Source organism: Halichondria panicea, chromosome 14, assembly GCF_963675165.1.
Source record: "Halichondria panicea chromosome 14, odHalPani1.1, whole genome shotgun sequence".
NCBI lineage: Eukaryota > Metazoa > Porifera > Demospongiae > Suberitida > Halichondriidae > Halichondria > Halichondria panicea.
Window position 1 is genome coordinate 2,113,820 of NC_087390.1, and position 19,046 is coordinate 2,132,865.

General features: G+C 41.8%; 5 protein-coding genes across 10 annotated transcripts in view; 1 reads left to right on the forward strand and 4 right to left on the reverse strand.

Moving 5' to 3' along the window:
• Positions 1-215: 215 nt before the first annotated feature.
• LOC135347483 (Bardet-Biedl syndrome 5 protein homolog) lies at positions 216-13,625 on the reverse strand. 2 transcript variants are annotated; one of them, XM_064545497.1, is made up of 11 exons: positions 13,311-13,625; positions 4,744-4,826; positions 3,469-3,534; positions 3,321-3,370; positions 3,180-3,260; positions 2,952-3,104; positions 2,633-2,665; positions 2,477-2,572; positions 733-930; positions 505-600; positions 216-455 (listed from the first exon to the last, which is right to left on the reverse strand). In XM_064545497.1, exons 1-11 carry the CDS (start codon positions 13,364-13,366, stop codon positions 333-335), a joined length of 1,035 nt encoding a protein of 344 aa, XP_064401567.1. In that variant the 5' UTR covers positions 13,367-13,625; the 3' UTR covers positions 216-332. The 2 variants fall into 2 exon arrangements, with proteins under 2 accessions (XP_064401567.1, XP_064401566.1); XM_064545496.1 differs by lacking the exon at positions 13,311-13,625 and adding an exon at positions 4,981-5,141.
• Positions 5,241-17,200, forward strand: LOC135347488 (uncharacterized). 5 transcript variants are annotated; one of them, XR_010398390.1, is made up of 7 exons: positions 5,241-5,379; positions 5,484-5,552; positions 5,604-5,706; positions 6,880-7,004; positions 8,185-8,290; positions 16,462-16,548; positions 16,605-17,200. XR_010398390.1 is itself a non-coding variant. In XM_064545507.1 (6 exons), exons 2-5 carry the CDS (start codon positions 5,497-5,499, stop codon positions 8,328-8,330), a joined length of 342 nt encoding a protein of 113 aa, XP_064401577.1. In that variant the 5' UTR covers positions 5,241-5,379; positions 5,484-5,496; the 3' UTR covers positions 8,331-8,368; positions 8,425-8,564. The 5 variants fall into 5 exon arrangements, 2 of the variants coding, with proteins under 2 accessions (XP_064401577.1, XP_064401576.1); XR_010398393.1 differs by lacking the exon at positions 8,185-8,290 and having other exon boundaries at positions 16,356-16,548; XR_010398391.1 differs by lacking the exons at positions 16,462-16,548; positions 16,605-17,200 and adding an exon at positions 8,425-8,564 and having other exon boundaries at positions 8,185-8,368.
• On the reverse strand, positions 8,537-11,410 carry LOC135347476 (uncharacterized). Its single transcript, XM_064545487.1, has one exon. The coding sequence runs from the start codon at positions 10,317-10,319 to the stop codon at positions 8,691-8,693; it is 1,629 nt and encodes a 542-aa protein (XP_064401557.1). The 5' UTR covers positions 10,320-11,410; the 3' UTR covers positions 8,537-8,690.
• LOC135347484 (Bardet-Biedl syndrome 5 protein homolog) overlaps positions 13,873-19,046 on the reverse strand; it is a 59,275-nt gene continuing 54,101 nt past the window's right edge. Inside the window, exon 9 of the mRNA XM_064545501.1 lies at positions 13,873-13,969. Within this exon, the coding sequence (XP_064401571.1) occupies positions 13,942-13,969 (28 nt within the window). The 3' untranslated portion in view covers positions 13,873-13,941. The remainder of the gene's footprint in view (positions 13,970-19,046) is intronic.
• On the reverse strand, positions 16,672-18,545 carry LOC135347477 (uncharacterized). Its single transcript, XM_064545488.1, has one exon. The coding sequence runs from the start codon at positions 18,489-18,491 to the stop codon at positions 16,869-16,871; it is 1,623 nt and encodes a 540-aa protein (XP_064401558.1). The 5' UTR covers positions 18,492-18,545; the 3' UTR covers positions 16,672-16,868.

Below are 19,046 nucleotides of genomic sequence, written 5' to 3' on the forward strand. Positions count from 1 at the left end.
TATACATGCACAGCAAAAACACATATGTTATATGGGATGCATCATCGTATTTTAGTGTTAAAATGACAGAAATTTATGTCATTTCTACATTAAATTTCAAATGATGCATTTTATTTGAGATGTTTTATGTTATTATAACATATCTGTTTTTACTATGTGTATACAGAATGCTATGAGGGGAAAGACCAGTGACAATACCGGTACCATGATTAGAACAGTAGCAAAAGGAAGTACATGTAACAGGGAAAATGTATATTTGATGTACATGTATAAAACTGAAAGTCTATATTATTATAGCAAACATTTTATCATGGATAAGATAGTTCGTTTAACTAGGTCACGTCCCATAGGTCTTGGAGAGAGTATCCTTCTGGTAGTTTTTCAATGGCTAGTCCCAGCTCAGGGGAGAACACAGGATCACGATCCACGGACTTGTGGGGGTCAGCATAATACGCCTGCAAGGGTGAGGGTATGATTAAGGGAGACAGTACCCAGAGAACTTACAGCAAAAGTGTCCATCTTGTCTTTGGTCTCCACCACCTCAATATCATCAGTCACACTCTCAGGCACTGGCAGAGATTGCTCATTATCACCAGAGCTCTACATGAACGGAATGTACCGTTAATGAAACAAAACTGTACTCACTTTGAGTGAAGCCATTTAATAATGTGCAGTATTCATAATCCCTTCTCTGTTGTTAACCCACCCTGTTGCTATAGCACACCCACTCACCTGTTGTTCCACTTGGAACTCCACCCCAAACACGGGACTGGCGCAGTACACCTGATAGAGTGAGTGAATCTCTTGTACCACGTCCTTAAGCTTCTCATACGGATCAACTCTGAACCCAAGCACAAACCCCCCACTGTGTTCCGACGTCTCCATCACCATAGCAACACCGAACTTGGAGTCTCTGACCTTCACAAGCCGCTAAAAACGATATTCATTGATGACTGATTACAGAGCTACTCCTAAAGTGAAATGAAAAACACACAATTTCCACTACGTAACCCAGAGAAACACATTATGGGCAGCTGTGTGAAATATTATGGGCAGCTTTGTGACTCCAATATGCTTCTAAGAAACACATTATGGGCAGCTTTGTGACTCCAATATGCTTCTAAGGAAAAATATTATGGGCAGCTTTGTGACTCCAATATGCTTCTAAGAAACACATTATGGGCAGCTTTGTGACTCCAATATGCTTCTAAGGAAAAATATTATGGGCAGCTTTGTGACTCCAATATGCTTCTAAGAAACACATTATGGGCAGCTTTGTGACTCCAATATGCTTCTAAGGAAAAATATTATGGGCAGCTTTGTGACTCCAATATGCTTCTAAGAAACACATTATGGGCAGCTTTGTGACTCCAATATGCTTCTAAGGAAACACATTATGGGCAGCTTTGTGACTCCAATATACTTCTAAGGAAACACATTATGGGCAGCTTTGTGACTCCAATATATACTTCTGGGGAAACACATTATGGGCAGCTCTGTGACTCCAATATATACTTCTAAGGAAACACATTATGGGAAGCTTTGTGACTCCAATATACTTCTGAGGAAACACATTACTGGAAGCTTTGTGACTCTAGATTAATATCCCTTTACAGTTCAATGCAAGCAATCTTAGTTTGCATTTGTGGTTCAAAAGATCAGCCCAATCTACCATGATTTTATCGTCACCCCCAATGAAATGGCCATGGCTTAAAGATGGGCGTGCCTTGCTGCTGCCTCGATGAAAGTATGTGTGGCTTTTAACAGCTACACTCTGGTTAACTAAGCTTCTTAGCAAGCATGTAGACTATTGTAGATCTGCTGGCTTGTGTATGCTAGCTTGTGTAATACCTGTGTACAACAAATGGCTTGCTGCTTCGTCTTTGATAACCATTGCTTGTAGTCAGAACATTAAAGGTTTAGGCAATTTGAAACAGAAATTGGGGGAGCTACCCACAGAGCAAAATAAGTATGGAACATCCAATTTCAGTAGAACCGGCACTACAGAGTGAAGCCAATTTTAGCAAAAAGGGGGCAATTTTATTCATTCAAGATTCATATTCTATGGCTACCAAAATAGTCCAGAAGGTCTACCAATGATTCTACCAATGATACTACTCAGTCCTATATGGTGCACAGCTGGTCTAAACCTTTTTTTATTCTGTCCTGTCCAGCAAAACTTCAAAGTATAATCACATTCATCCAATCTACCACAAAAATAATCATTGAAAAGTTAACATGTTGTACTGTAAAAAAGGACAATATACTTCTGGGGTAAACACATTATGGGAAGCTTTGTGATTTCTGGAAACACATTCGGCTTTGTGCAATATACTTCTGGGGAAACACATTACGGGGGGCAGCTTTGTGACTCTAGATTACAGCGTATAACATAAGGATTTGTGTTAATTCTGACTAGAATGTTGACATAATTATATAACACACGTCCCCAAATTAACTGTTCATACACTCTCACCATTTGCAGATAGGGTACTGAGATGTTGAAGCTCTCATTGAGGTTGGAGTGCCACACCACACGCACATTAGTGATATACATCGTACCAAGGTTACCCTGGAGTGCATGGTAACAAGCAATAAGGCTGTCATCCGTATACCAGCTCATGATACTTACCTGGTCACTGCACAAGTTCCAAACACCATTCAACTGAAAAAAAGACAACAATTAATAACAAAAGGTCACACAAACTAATGACTAATGATAATATAATCATAAGAACATACAAGATAGTACACTATAACTGTATACACGCACTTGGGAAAGAAATTGGGAAAGCCGTAGAGTGCTAGCATGACTGAAACCTTTCTGTATATGCAGCTACAGGACCCACCAAAAGGTACCTCGTTGTAGACACCAGACAACCTTCACCACACACACACCCAGCAGTAGTTTCAAGACCGAATCAAGAGTAACCAACACACCACAGACTCACCTTAGTGTATAGCTGCTCTCTGGGCAGTAGCTTCAACTCTTTGCTCTCTCCCAGTAGGGCACTGCGTAGCTTGAGCTCTCGATAAGGTTTGGACGTCTCGTACGCTCTGTACACTGACATCACCGTGGAGAACAGGCGAGGGCTGTCCGGAACCTTGCGTACAGGGAGGGAGGGGATTGGTAGATGAAAAAAAAAATTTTGAAATTACTGAATTGAGGAACTACTTACAAGATTAGTGAAGATAAATTCAAACTGAGTTTTGTCAACTTTAGTCATCAAATACAGCGCTTCAGTTGTCCCTCTTTGTTTCTATGGAAACAGTGTCAAATATAGAGTATTCACGAGTACATTCAGTAACTGTGCACTCACAGAATTCACTCTCTTTGTAGTCACTGAGGTCACTGTGTGGTAACCAATGGCTACAAGAGGGTATAAGCAAATGTACAGAATTATAGGCTAGTTGGTGAAAGCAATGAATGGATGTACATGTACATCAGAGCTTCTTGATAAAACTCACAAAGGTTGACTCTCTGATAGTCAGCTGACGTCCAAATCACTCGCAGGTTGGTCACAAACAGTTTACCTGTGTGGGGGAGACATGGTGTTACCTAGACTGGAAACCACTCCCCTTCTCTCGGGAGAAAGGGACTGGCAAGCTGCCGTGTTGAGAGTTGTCCCAGTGCGTGAGGAATGTCACGCTGCCACAAGAATGTATACGTCACAAATACTCTGTGCCACCGCCCACACGCTAACTATTACTGCACAAAATATTAACGGCCTCGAGTATAAGTACATTCACTGGCGGTCTGTTATCAAGGCTGAACTAATATCATTACGCATTTTGTGGTTTATTCTAATTGCATTCCAACAGGACAACTCTCAACACGGCAACTTGCCAGTCCCCAGAGCCCAGAAGTAAAGGGAGTGGTTTTCCAGTATAGGTGTTACCTTTATCACCATGGTAACACTAGTGTTCAAGCTGGCGCTGTGCTAATGCCTCTCGCCATGTTTTTGCTTTCGCTGAAAAGTTATATTAGTTTCTATAATGAATTTTATATAAAGTTAGCTTATCTATATAAATTCACTGAGAAGAAAAGACTTATTTACATGCATCTATTGTTGTATTATGTAGACCTCAAGAAAGAAGAAAATTGATTTGTAGTTCAGCATATATAATATCTAAGAAGAAAAGACCTGTGTACATGCATAATTATTGTTATCTATAATATTATTGTTATATGGTAGTGTGTTTTGTGGCTTACCAGGCCTTCAAGACAATAATGATTCTGCCAGGAGGATCTGGATCTGGATCTTGGAGTCTTACACATGGGGAATGAGCACGCATGCGCATTACATCCACAGGAATAATTAAAGGGTGTGTCCAAAGAGATCAATTTCACAAATGGCTACTGCTAGCTAGCTGTTTTAACAGATATTTTCTGAGTATTGTAGCTAACAAAAAGCTAGCGCTTTAGTGCAAGGCTAACTCATATATTGAATAGAAAGTTTGTGCGGACAGATGATGCTATGAAATATTCTGAAGAGACTGCAACAGCCTTCAATGTGAGTCAAACTAGCCATAACTCGAGAAAGAAGCTTTAGTTTGCTAATCCACGAATCAAAATCCAAAAGAACGTGGCTAGAAGCCTATAGAAGCTGTTAGCTTTCGTCGCATTGCAACCGTTGAGCAGTTATAGCTGGAATACACACACACACAGACAGACACACACACAGTCAGCTTTACCGTATCCCTCGTGCGGCTACGCCTCGAGGCATAATAACAACAACATACCTCTATGTCCATTGTTCCCTTTAGTGTCCTCCACTTGAGACAAGTAGTCGATCACCGACTCTCCTGCCCTCATCTGGAGCAGGCTGGGTGTGCAGGTGTGTAATGGGTATCATAAAAAATGAGCACATAATTCTAAACACATAAAACTATCCGAATTAACTTACTGTACACCCATGCTTTCAGTGTATATTGTCAGTTTTGTCCCAGCATAATTACACACTACCTAGCTTCACTTACTGTACTGGGGCATCGAACTTGATCTCCCTGTCCTGCCATACGGTGCTAGAGGCCATTTTGCAGCAGATTAGGGTGGAGATACGCCCCCTTTCCTGGAGGCCTGAGAGGGTGGAGATACGCCCCCCTATCCTGCAGGCATAACCTCTAATAAGCTCCATGATTTAGACACCTCCAGCTAGCTCTTCTCGATCTCCGGAGCTATGCTGTCTATTGCTGTCCTCTGCAGCCTCCTAGGAGCTCTATGGATCAGCCCTCTGAATGGCCAACAGACAGGACCCTCTCCAGTGGTGTTTGTGTCACCAGAGAGCTGTACTGTAGTGAGGGGGTGGAGTACTACAGTCCCTCTAGACTGACCTGTCTCTCATGTACGTGGGGCTAACCGGACCACTGCAGAAGATGGTAAAAATGAGATGAGCTCGGGAATAAAGTGTATGTGCGATTGTTTGTACTGTACAATGGTTATGGTAACTAGTGGGTAGTGATTAATATTATGGGTTTTGCAGGGTTGACGTGCACATGCTCGCCTGGTTTTATTCAGATCACAGGATTGCACGGAATGTGCCAGCCCAACAGTAAGCACACACCCTCACCCCTAGCAACCGTCCCTGTCCCATGCACTGTAGGTATCGTCTCGTGATGGTCTGTTCTGTCTGTCGTGTGTGGATGGCTACAACTCAGCCACTGGACAATGCAACACATGCCCTGGGGGGAGATCACACATCTTGGGTGAGTGACATTATGGTAACCCCTTACTTAGTACATGTATGAGTATGAATAATACCAGGCACGCTTAAGTTTGCATTATTTGCAGTGTTTACAACCTTAAAATTGCTTTTACACTGTACATAATTAATTATGCCTCGAGGCGTAGCCGCACGAGGGATACGGTAAAGCTGACTGTGTGTCTGTGTGTGTGTCTGTTCCAGCTGTAACTGCTCAACGGTTGCAATGCGACGAAAGCTAACAGCTTCTATAGGCTTCTAGCCACGTTCTCTTGGATTTTGATTCGTGGATTAGCAAACTAAAGCTTCTTTCTCGAGTTATGGCTAGTTTGACTCACATTGAAGGCTGTTGCAGTCTCTTGAGAATCTTTCATAGCATCATCTGTCTGCACAAACTTTCTATTCAACTGAGTTAGCCTTGCACTAAAGCGCTAGCTTTTTGTCAGCTACAATACTCAGAAAATATCTGTTAAAACAGCTAGCTAGCAGTAGCCATTTGTGAAATTGATCTCTTTGGACACACCCTTTAATTATTCCTGTGGATGTAATGCGCATGCGCGCTCATTCCCCATGTGTGAGAAAATAATATCCAAGATCCAATCCAGATCCTCCTGGCAGAATCATCTTTGTCTTGAGGGCCTGGTAAGCCATAAAACACTACTATAACAATATAGATAACAATATGCATGTACACAGGTCATTTCTTCTTACACACTGAACTACAGATCCTGGAAGAATCAATTTTCTTCTTTCTTGAGGTCCTGGTAAGCCACATAATACAACAACAATAGATGCATGTAAACAAGTCTTTTCTTCTCAGTGACTTTATATAGATAAGCTAACTTTAATATAAAATTCATTATAGAAACTAAAATAACACTCTAATACTGTTGAGCGAAAGCAAAAACATGGCGAGAGGCATTAGCACAGCGCCAGCTTGAACACTAGTTAATACTGTACTAAATTCATGTTGCTCAGCATGCCCCCTAGAATGTTGTGGTCCTCATCAGCCAGATTGCTCCACTGACACGTGCAACCTCCATTTTGTTGGCTGCTGAAGGCAATGATGTACATACTAACTGGACATGGCAATATGTACTGTAGCCTTGTTGTGCCTTTTACTTCGTGCCCTATAATGGCACACAGTGCGTATTAACCCCTGTAACTCCTCCCCTAGTTGACACACCCTGATCCTGCTGGTTCTCCCTGCAATCGTGAGTGTGTAGAGTGTCCTGTAGGGACCTGGGCGACTGTGGGGGGTCTCCAGTGTACCCCTGTGGAGTGGGAGACTGCTCTCAGTGTGTGAGTGTTGTTAGCCTCGTTCGATCCCGGTCGAACTTTTCTTTATGGAACAATTGGTCTGGGAACGAGACTAGAGTGTTATAATTATTGACTTGTATGACAACATCATGATATCCTAATTGCCAGATCACAAAGATTTTTTGATCACTTGGCTCATTTGCTAAAGTTTTAACATTGTAGTAATACAGCACATGTATCGTATATCAAGTTTAGAATGTTAGGTTAATCGATCACACTGTACAAGCCTGATTGCGTTTCTAAGTATTGCGATTGCATGGGAAATTGCATGCACATGCTCACTCTTCACAGTTTCTTTCGATTGCGAATTATGGGAAGCAACTCGCAATCGAAAGAATGTCGCATTCGAAAAAATATTATGCAGTGTAAATAAACAAAAGTTCAATTGTTTACTTATAACTACTACATTTATACATTATTTATTTTATCTTATACCGTATAGCGCGAAATTTTCGAGGGGCTTAATTTTCGCGGATTTCGTGGGTTAGAATTCTACACGAAAATAAGTCTACGAAAATTGTTCTTTAATTAGAATTACCTGCTATCGTGCAAATATTTAAAGGCGTGGCTTCCGGTAAGCAGTCATTCCGCGAACATTGTGCAACGAAATGGCTTTTAGAGGCCAATCCACGAAATATAAGTGCCTCAAAAATTTCGCGCTATACGGTACTAAGCATAGTATTGCAGACTCACTATCGTCTAACTAATTTCTAAGTGCTCTGTACATGCATGTGTGCATGGCTGATAACGCAATTGATCTAATAATAGTGAATACCGTATAGCGGGTAATTTTCGTATACGCATATGAACTACCCATTTAAATATTTCGTATTTCAAATAAATTATTCGTACAGCTCAGGATGGTGACATTGAATCTATTGCGGTAGAATAATTTCATAGTTTTAATTTTCGAAATAGACGAACATTTCCACTATACGAAAAGAACCCACTATATATGTACCTTGAATCTAATACTAATTTTTTCGGTTCTGTATCAAGGATAATGAATCAGCATGCTCTACAGTTTTGTAAGTGTAGTCTAATTTTATCTGCCAAACCACACCCAACACGTCATCTCCGATCCGTATAATAAACGTATATGCATTAAAAACCTACAGTAGTTTGGATTAACGAGAGTTTACTGTATTCCCCACCCCCACAGATCTCAGAGACTCGGGACAAAGTGGGTGTGGTGTCAGCAGTGGCCCCCCCTTTATCCCGCCACCTGGTTGCTACACACCTAAGAACCTTCATGAGAGAGCTGCTCAGTTTGCGGCTTTTATGGGGCAGACAGTCAAGAGAACATGACCAATCAGATCTCAGACCTACAGTCACTGCTCACCAAGGTAACCCATGACAAATCAGCTGTATTGTTGTAATGATTGTGTGTTTCTTGCTGCAGGTTCAGGGCACATTCCAAAGCAACCTAGCTGTCTACAATCCAGTCAGAGTTCAGCAGATTAGAATCAAAACTGAAGATCTAACATGTAGCTAGAATTAATTTCAGAACTATATGACTCTTAAAATAGTTGATATTGTCACACTCATTTGATCTCTCGATCTCATGCTAGATCATAACTAAAAACTATACACAACAGGAATAAAATAAGATGCGTCATGCAATGTATAACGCATCAGTTACTCACTATTATTATATACTACTGTTATCTAATATACTTCAGAGTTGTAGTTTATGCTTTCAGACTTAGCAGCTCGAATCACTTCAAGCCTCTTCACCATCTCATCTCTGGTCTTGCGGAGATCATCTGTATCAGTGCCAACGGTGCCTTCAAGATGGCTCTCGATCACAGCTAGTTGGTTTTCAATCAGCTTGGTATAGTTGCGAGCCGCACCCAATGACTCAAATTCTGCGATATCTTTAGAAAGTTTAACTGACAATTTCTTTCTTGCTGCTATAGACTTCTGCAATTCTTTTTCAAGATTTTTGTACAGCATTTTAGCTCGCTCCTCATCGCTTTCTGCTTTTACAAAGTTGTCTTTCATATCATCAGCAATAAGATCCTGTACAACATCTTCTTCTCTGAAGAGAGACTCTTCATGATAGTGGTAGGTGTAGCTGTGGCCACACACCTTGCACAGCTCGCCTCCTCGAATACACGCACAACGCTTGAACACTTCTTTATCAAATGACTTTGGAAGAGAACAAGACACATGGCAATTGCTGTGGCAACCTTTTTTCCCACAAAGGGTGTTGTGGTCGTTAGTTCCCTCTACAACCCATTTTTTGAATCGCTGTACAGTTTTGAAGTTTTTATTGAGGGTCTTCGATTTCACCGCCGCGTCAACTTCGGCCTTGACATCTTTGAGAGACTTCTCCAACATCATCTGATTGTCATAGGCTGTTAGCGAGGCTAAAACACTCTTCTCGATAGCTTTCTTCTTTTCGTAGAGCTCAATGAAGCGATGCGTGTGAACTTCAGGGAAATCTTTGATGGTCTCACACATCTCAGTAAGGACTTCTGAGGTTTGTTCGAAAGCGTTTTTCAAGCTCTTAGCCACTCTATCTTTGCCTAGTTGACCCACTTTCGCTTTCGCTTTCTCAAACCGACAGTACGGATTTTCAACAAAGAAGATAGTCTTAACTTCCTTTCCAAAATACTCCATCAGCAAGCTTGCATCAAAAGTGAGGTCCAGAGGGTCGGCTGTGTTACTGAACACAACAATCACATTGTCAAGGATACCTTTCGGCAGGATGGCAGTAATCTCAGAAAGAACATACTTCAATGAAGCACTTGCTCGAGCTTGACGACCATTGATGATCAGGCAGACACAGTTGATGTACTCTTCTTTCTTGAGGGCGCTGATGATTCGTTGTGCATTCGTTTTATCCTGCATGAAGCCACGAGAATCACCAAATCCAGGAGTGTCAATCACCCCAACCTTCAAGGCACCGACTTCCACATTGTAGAGTGTAGCATCATCAGTCTTGCTCTCCATAGAAAGTGATTGTGCATTCTCAAGCTTGATGTCATTGAATTGTTTGAATTGCTCAAGAGCCTCAGTTCCGAACCCACAGCCAAGAGCCTGCACAGTACCACAGTTGTAGAGAAGGTTGAGGAACGAAGTCTTGCCAGATCCAGTTTCACCGATGAGCAGCATCTTGAAGGGATGGTGAGGATCTTTTCCCTTGAATGCCTGGAGAAAGTTGGAAGCCATATTTTTCACTCCAGTTGCTGCAGCTCCGATGCCATCTTTGATACGATCTCCTAAGCCGCGATCTGGCTTATCCTTCGATGCCTCACATTGTTTCTTTGACTTTGTCTGTCTTGTTGCCATTACTCAATAATGATATATAATCGTCCTGCAAGTTATATCATACTGTTATACATGCAAATTCATGCTCTTCTTTTATAACAGCAGATGAAACAGTATAGTGTTACAATAATAGATCTATATATAGAGTTATAACGATCACAAACCTATAGGGAAAGAACCAGGGAAAAGATAGAATTGAGTGAATACTTGGCCGGTGGGGAAAAAACCAGGGAAAAAACCAGGGAAAGGGGCATAAATCACCGAGTACAATCAAAACTTAAGGAGTATCCTATTCCCATGCACATTCCATTCGCTAAATACGTCACTAGCAACGTGTAAACTGTTAGGTAATCACTTGTGCGTGTGCCAAGTTAGTCTCATGAATCAGCCGCCGTTCTTTTGGAACCACCAAAAGAACGGCGGCTGATTCATGAGGCTAGTGCCAAGTAATAGCAGCTAGGAGTGCATGAATGGGAGAGCAACTACTATACAGCCCATACAAACCCGTTGTTGTCTGAGTACAATATGTGTGTAAAACACCCACATCTCAAGTGGCTATTAAAAACAGTGCCAAAAGAACATGCTAGAAGCTTATGGAAACTGAGAAACTGTTCGTTTTAGTCGCATTGCAACCGTTGAGCAGTTACAGAGTTACAACTGGAATACACACACACACACGGTCAGCTTTAAATTACCATATCCCTCGTGTGGATACGCCTCGAGGCATAATTATTAATTAAGGCGCCACAAAAAATTACTTCTATGGTACCAAATTAAATAGAACGGAGAAAAATACATAAGCCTCAACTGGTGCCTCATTTATACTGATGGCGACGTTGATATTGTAGGATAAATAGGTTTGATCACAATTATGGCTTCATTTGGCAACCCAATTAGAACCAAGACTATTCAAGGTTGGCGTTAGACGTTTTATGATATTGGTAGAATTTCTGATTGTAGCCCGCCTGCCATATAGCCATACATTATGGTCATGCCAACACAGTTTACATTACTACAAGTGTTTGTGAATAGTATAACAGCTGCTCTTTGGGCACTGAGTAGCTTCAATATAGCTTCATAGCCTGAGCTCTCAATAACGTTTGGACGTCTTGTATGCTCTAGCTATATACTGACATCACCGTGGAGAAGAGGCGAGGGCTGTCCGGGACCTGTGCATGGGGAGAGGGATTAGTAGATAAAGAACAAGACGCTCATAGAGCATTCACCCCGTGCGTTGAGCTTCATCGCTGTACCATATAATGACCTTAGAATGATTATGAATCTATAAAGCAACGATTATAAAACAGTTGTTTTGTCGCCTTTGAAGATCACCTACTATCAGTAGCCTATATATTATTTTTCAATTACTGTCTCATGAAGTTAAAGCAGTTCATGAAGTGTTACGTACGCTGCAAATAGCTCTTTTTGTGTCCACTAGCATAACGAAACTTTTCCTAAATAGAGATATGGGACATTATCAGATAAAATTAACCCAACAAAAGATGACAACACTACACAACTATTGTAAACACCAGGAGCATATGAGGAGATGAAGCATGCGGCTGATAACGCGGCTGATCTAATAATAGTGAATATCATTATAAGTACACTGAGAATAATTTTAGCTAGAACTTAGCGGTTTGACATACATGGCAATGTTGTACAAGAATCCGCGTAATAAGACGCTTCATCTCATGTGCTCCTGTAAGCACCCAGACAGACAACTTTCACTAAACTTTCACTACACACATAACCAGACCAGTTTCAGTACCAACACACCACATACTCACCTTAGTGTATACAGCTGCTCTCTTGGCAGTTTCATACTCTCGATATGGTTTGCACATTTCGTACGCTCTGTACACTGACATCACCGTGGAGAAGAGGCGAGGGCTGTCCGGGACCTTGTGTACAGGGAGGGAGGGGATTGGTAGATGAAAAGAAAGTTTTGAAATTACTGAATTGAGGAACTACTTACAAGATTAGTGAAGATAAATTCAAACTGAGTTTTGTCAATTTTAGTCATCAAATACAGCGCTTCAGTTGTCCCTCTTTGTTTCTATGGAAACAGTGTCAAATATAGAGTCTATTCACGAGTACATTCAGTAACTGTGCACTCACAGAATTCACTCTCTTTGTAGTCACTGAGGTCACTGTGTGGTAACCAATGGCTACAAGAGGGTATAAGCAAATGTACAGAATTATAGGCTAGTTTGTGAAAGCATAGATGATACAGTACTGACGTGGATGTGAAATGGCCTAGTATCCGGAGGGGTCCACGGGAATTGTCTGAAGCTATCATTGTAACGAGCAGATTATGTTAGAAACCCTGTAACTGTCATGTTTATATAGCAACCAGAGCGTAATAAACAGTGTTCCGTGTCTGAAAACTGGTGAAAATGACCGGCACACATTGATACTTGCAGTGGGCTTGTAGGTAAGACTAGTTCTCTAAGCTCATGGGAGAATATCATATTTTAGCATAAATTTTCCAGTAAAAATACTTTGTGTGAGATTTTTGGCTTGGACAGTAAATATTCAGGTTACCATTCAGTAGTAATACTTGAAGTACACTGTAAGTACTGTATCATCTATGGTGAAAGCAATGAATGAATGTACATGTACACCAGAGCTTCTTGCTAACTCACAAAGGTTGACTCTCTGATAGTCAGCTGACGTCCAAATCACTCGCAGATTGGTCACAAACAGTTTACCTGTGTGGGGGATACATGGTGTTACCTTTATCACCATGGTAACATAACAACAACATACCTCTGTGTCCATTGTTCCCTTTAGTGTCTTCCACTTGAGACAAGTAGTCGATCACGGACTCTCCCGCCCTCATCTGGAGCAGGCTGGGTGTGTGCAGGTGTGTAATGGGTACCATAAAAAATGAGCACATAATTCTAAACACATAAAACTAACCGAATTAACTTGCTGTACAACCCATGCTTTCAGTGTGTATTGTCAGTTTTGTTCCAGCATAATTACACACTATCTAGCTTCACTTACTGTACTGGGGCATCGAACTTGATCTCCCTGTCCTGCCATACGGTGCTAGAGGCCATTTTCACAGCAGCAGATCAGGGTGGAGATACCCCCCCTATCCTGCAGGAGGGTGGAGATACGCCCCCATCCTGCACGACCCCTATCGACCTCTGCTCCATGAAGACACCCTCGACCTCCAGCTAGCTAGCTCTTCTCGGTCTAACAGACTGGACCCTCTCCAGTGGTGTTTGTGTCACCAGAGAGCTGTAGTGAGGGGGTGGAGTACTACAGTCCCTCTAGACTGACCTGTCTCTCATGTGGGGCTAACCGGACCACTGCAGGGTAACTTTTATTAAAATTGAGATGAGCTCGGGAATATATAGAGTGTATGTGTGATTGTTTGTACTGTACAATGGTGTGTTGGTTTCTATGGTAACTAATGAATATTGATTAGGATTATGGGTTTTGCAGGATTGACGTGCACATGCTCTTCTGGTTTTATTCAGCCAATCGGATCACAGGATTGCACGGAATGCGCCAGCCCAACAGTAAGCACCACACACCCCCTACCCCTAGCAACCGTCCACTGTCTCATGCACTGTAGGTATCGTCTCGTGATGGTCTGTTCTGTCTGTCGTGTGTGGACGGCTACAACTCAGCCACTGGACAATGCAACACATGCCCTGGGGGGAGATCACACATCTTGGGTGAGTGACAACTTACTTAGTAATACCAGCCACGCTCAAGTTTGTAGTGATTTACAACCTTGAAATTTATTTTACACTGTACATAATTGAAACGTTGCCCAGCATGGCCCCTGGAATTGTGTGGTTCTCCTCAGTAAGATTACTCCACTGAAACGCAACTTCCTTTTGTAGACTCAGGCAACGGATATATACTTTATGTATTTACTGTACACTGAATGTACCAAAGCTTTGTGCCCTATAATGGCATACAGTACTTATTTACCCTTGTAACCCCTCCCCTAGTTGACACGCCCCCTGACCCCGCTGGTTCCCCGGCAGTCGTGAGTGTGTGGAGTGTCCTGTAGGGACCTGGGCGACTGTGGGGGGTCTCCAGTGTAACCCCTGTGGAGTGGGAGACTGCTCTCAGTGTGTGTGTTGTTAGCCTCGTTCCCGGTCAGACTTTTTGCTATGGAACAATTGGTCTGGGAATGAGGCTATAGAGTGTTGTACAATGTTTGCATGGCATGTAAGGACACCCATATATCGTATTACTGCTGTTTTGTGAGCATCAAACATAAATTATGCAAACTCTGCGAGTGCTAATGGCTTTACAAAAAAAAAAATAGCAAAAACCTTTATTGACCTGTATGACAACACCATGATATCCTAATTGCCAGATCACAAAAGGTTTTCTGCTCATTTGGCTCACGATACATGTGCTGTATTACTACAATGTTAAAACTTTAGCAAGTGTATCAAGTTTAGAATGTGAGGTTAAAAATGACACTGTACAAGCCTGATTGCGTTTCTAAGTATTACGAATTTGCATGGAAAATTGCATGCGTGTGCTCACTCTTTGCGGTTCTTTGTGTTTTTTCGATTGCGAATTATGCGAAGCAATTCGCAATCGTTGCATTTGAAAAAATATACAGTATACTATGCAGTGTAAATGAAAGTTCGATTGAATGTATTGTTATGCCTCGGTGCGCATGCGCAAGCGAGGTATACGGTAGTGTGTGCATGTGTGTGTGTGTGTGTGTGCGTGTGTGTAGAGTGCTACAGCTGCTCAAGGATCAATCAGATCAGTACTTAGTAGTTAGCTCTGCACTAGAACACTAGCTATTGGTAGCTGCAAGAGTGATAAGAGAGCTGCAAGGCTCTGCTGATGCAGTCATTCGATTTGAACTTTTGGCATCGATCGCTTTTAACATCAATCATGGTTGATCATTCATTACCCAGTCTTTGAGTTTGCATGCAGCAAAATTAATTAAGATGCAAAAATGTTCATCATGTGTGTATAGTAGTAGCTTTATGTTATGTAGCTTTGGCATATCCACCGAGGCATCAGCACCTGCATTTTACTAACTGCTGCCCGGAGCATCTTACTATGCATAGTATTGCGGACTTACTATCGTCTAACCAAAATTCTAAGTGCTCTGTACATGTGTGACTGATAACGCAATTGATCTAATAATAGTGAATACCGTGTAGCGGGTAATTTTTGTAGATGCAAATTTTTGTATGAACTACCCATTTAATGTAAGCACCGCAGGTGCTGATGCCTCGGTGGAGATGCCAAAGCTACATATAACATAAAGCTACTAATAGCTTAATTTTTTTATACACGTACACATGATGAACAGTCAACTCAAAGAGTGGGTAATGATCGACCATTATTGTTGTTAAAACCGATTGATGCCAAAGTTCGTCTAAAATTAATGGCTGCTAGTAGCAGCAGAGCCTTGCAGCTCTTCTCACTCTTGCAGTTACCAATATATATAGCTAGCGTTCTAGTGCAAATAAGTAGAGTAGCAACACTCGGTAAACAAGTTTGGCTACGTGCTCTTCTGAAAAGGCTGCAATGGTATTCCAAGTAAGCAAAACTAGGCATAACTTGAGAACGAAACATTATTTTGCAAATCCACGAACTAAAATCCAAGAAAACATGACTAGAAGCCTATAGAAACTCTTACTTGCACTTGATTCATCCTTGAGCAGCTGTAGCAGTCTACACACACAGACACAGACACACAAACACACTACCGTATACCTCGCTCCTCGCTTGCGCATGCGCACCGAGGCATAAATATTTCATATTTCAAATATTCGTACAGCTCAGGATAGTGACGTTGAATCTATTGTGATAGTCATTTTCGTATGATACGAAATAGACGAACATTTCCACCATACGAAAAGAACCCACTATTCTAATGACTAATTTTTTCATCGAGGATAATGAATCAGCATGCTACAGTTTTGTAAGTGTAGTCTAATTTTATCTGGAAAACCACACCCAACACACGTCATCTCCGGTCCGTATAATAAACGTATATGCATTAAAAACCTACGGTAGTTTGGTCTACTGTATTCCCCACCCCCACAGATCTCGGAGACTCGGGACAAAGTGGGTGTGGTGTCAGCAGTAGCCCCCCTTTATCCCGCCACCTGGTTGCTACACACTCAAGAACTTTCATGAGAGAGCTGCTAAGTTTTGCAGGCACCGTGGCTTTTATGGGGCCGACAGTCAAGAGAACCTGACCAATCAGATCTCAGATCTACAGTCACTGCTCACCAAGGTAACCCATGACAAATCAGCTGTATTGTTGTAATGATTGCGTGTTTCTTGCTGCAGGTTCAGGGCACATTCCAAAGCAACCTGTCTACAATCCAGTCAGAGTTCAGCGGATTAGAATCAAAACTGAAGATCTAGCTAGAATTGATTTCAGAAATAATTATATCTGTATGACTCTGTCACACTCATTTGATCTCTCGATCTCATAACTAAAAAACTGTACACAACAGGAATAAAATAAGATGCGTCATGCAATGTATAACGCATCAGTTACTCACTATATTATATATACTGCTGTTATCTAATATACTTCAATTCAGAGTATTAGTTCATGCTTTCAGACTTGGCAGCACGAATCACTTTAAGCCTCTTCACCAGCTCATCCCTTGTCTTGCGGAGATCATCTGTATCAGTGCCAACAGTGCCTTCAAGATGGCTCTCGATCACAGCTAGTTGGTTTTCAATCAGCTTGGTATAGTTGCGAGCCGCACCCAATGACTCAAATTCTGCGATATCCTTAGAAAGCTTTACCGACAATTGCTTCCTTGTTGCTATAGATTTCTGCAATTCCTGTTCAAGATTGTTGTACAGCATTTTAGCTCGCTCCTCGTCGCTTTCTGCTTTTTTAAATTTGTCTTTCATATCGTCAGCAATAAGATCCTGTACAACATCTTCTTGTCTAAAGAGAGACTCTTCATGATAGTGATAGGTGTAGCTGTGGCCACACACTCGGCACATCCCATCTCCTTCAATGCACCAACAGCTCTTGAATCCTTCTTTATCTAGTGTCTTCGGAAGGGAACACGACTCATGGCAATTGCTATGGCAACCTTTTGTCCCACAAAGGGTGTTGTGGTCATTCGTTTCTTCTACAACCCATTTTTTGAATCGCTGGACAGTTTTGAAGTTTTTATTGAGAGTCTTTGATTTCACCGCAGCGTCAACTTCGGCCTTCACATCTTTGAGAGACTTCTCCAGCGTCATTTGATTGTCATAGGCTGTTAGCGAGGCTAAAACACTCTTCTCGATAGCTTTCTTCTTTTCGTAGAGCTCAACGAAGCGATGGGTGTGAACTTCAGGGAAATCTTTGATGGTCTTACACATGTCAGTAAGGACTTCGGAGGTGTCTTCAAAAGCTTTTTGCAAACTCTTAGCCACTCTATCAATGCCTAGTTGACCCACTTTCGCTTTCGCTTTCTCAAACCGACAGTACGGATTTTCAACAAAGAAGATGTTCTTAACTTCTTTTCCAAAATACTCCATCAGCAAGCTTGCGTCAAAAGTGAGGTCCAGAGGGTCGGCTGTGTTACTGAACACAACAATCACGTTTTCAAGGATGCCTTTCGGCAGGATGGCAGTTATCTCGGAGAGAACATACTTCAATGAAGCACTTGCTCGAGCTTGACGACCATTGATGATCAGGCAAACACAGTTGATGTACTCTTCTTTCTTGAGGGCGCTGATGATTCGTTGTGCATTCGTTTTATCCTGCTTGAAGCCACGAGAGTCACCAAATCCAGGAGTATCAATCACCCCAACCTTCAGGTCACCTATTTCCACATTGTAGAGTGTAGCATCATCCGTCTTGCTCTCCATAGAGAGTGCTTGTGCATTCTCAAGTTTGATGTCATTGAATTGTTTGAATTGCTCAAGAGCCTCAGTTCCGAACCCACAGCCAAGAGCCTGTACAGTGCCGCAATTGTAGAGAAGGTTGAGGAATGAAGTTTTGCCAGATCCAGTTTCACCAATGAGCAGCATCTTGAAGGGATGGTGAGGATCTTTTCCCTTGAACGCCTGGAGAAAGTTGGAAGCAATATTTTTCACTCCAGTTGCTGCAGCTTCAATGCCTGCTCCGATGCCATCTTTGATACGATCTCCTAAGCGACGTTCTGGCTTATCTTTCAATGTACCAGAATGTATCTTCGACTTTGTCTGTCTTGCTGCCATTGATATACTAAATTATGTTCTGCAAGTTATACATGCAAATTGCTTTTATAAGAGCAAGGTGAACAGGAAATGCAGTTATTCTTCCTGGTGGGTGATTGCATGCATGTACTATTACACTCCTGGGAAAGAACCAGGGAAAAGAAAGTTATAGCATGATATGGGTGACTGAGCCTGAGTTACAACATGTAGAGTAAACCACTGAAGATCAGCCACCATGATAAATCGGCTGCTCGTACGCCAACACAGCACTTGCAAATTGATTTATTTTTGCTACTATATAGAGCTCTTGATGTGATGTTCCTATGAGCCAAACGAGACTTGCAACCAACGTTGTGTTCCGGAGTTAGAGTTAACTTTCCAGCGCTGCCAAAAGTACATATATTCAGCCAATTGCATGTATTTCTGGCACAACGATCTACTCTAGAGTAAGGAGACACGATCCAGCTAAGATTAACTTCTAGTAGTAGCTAACTATGTCTACTAGCTGCATGCAAAATATAAAACTCTGTGGTGCAGCTGTTCCACTACTAGCCACGCTTTTTTCTCACAAATTTA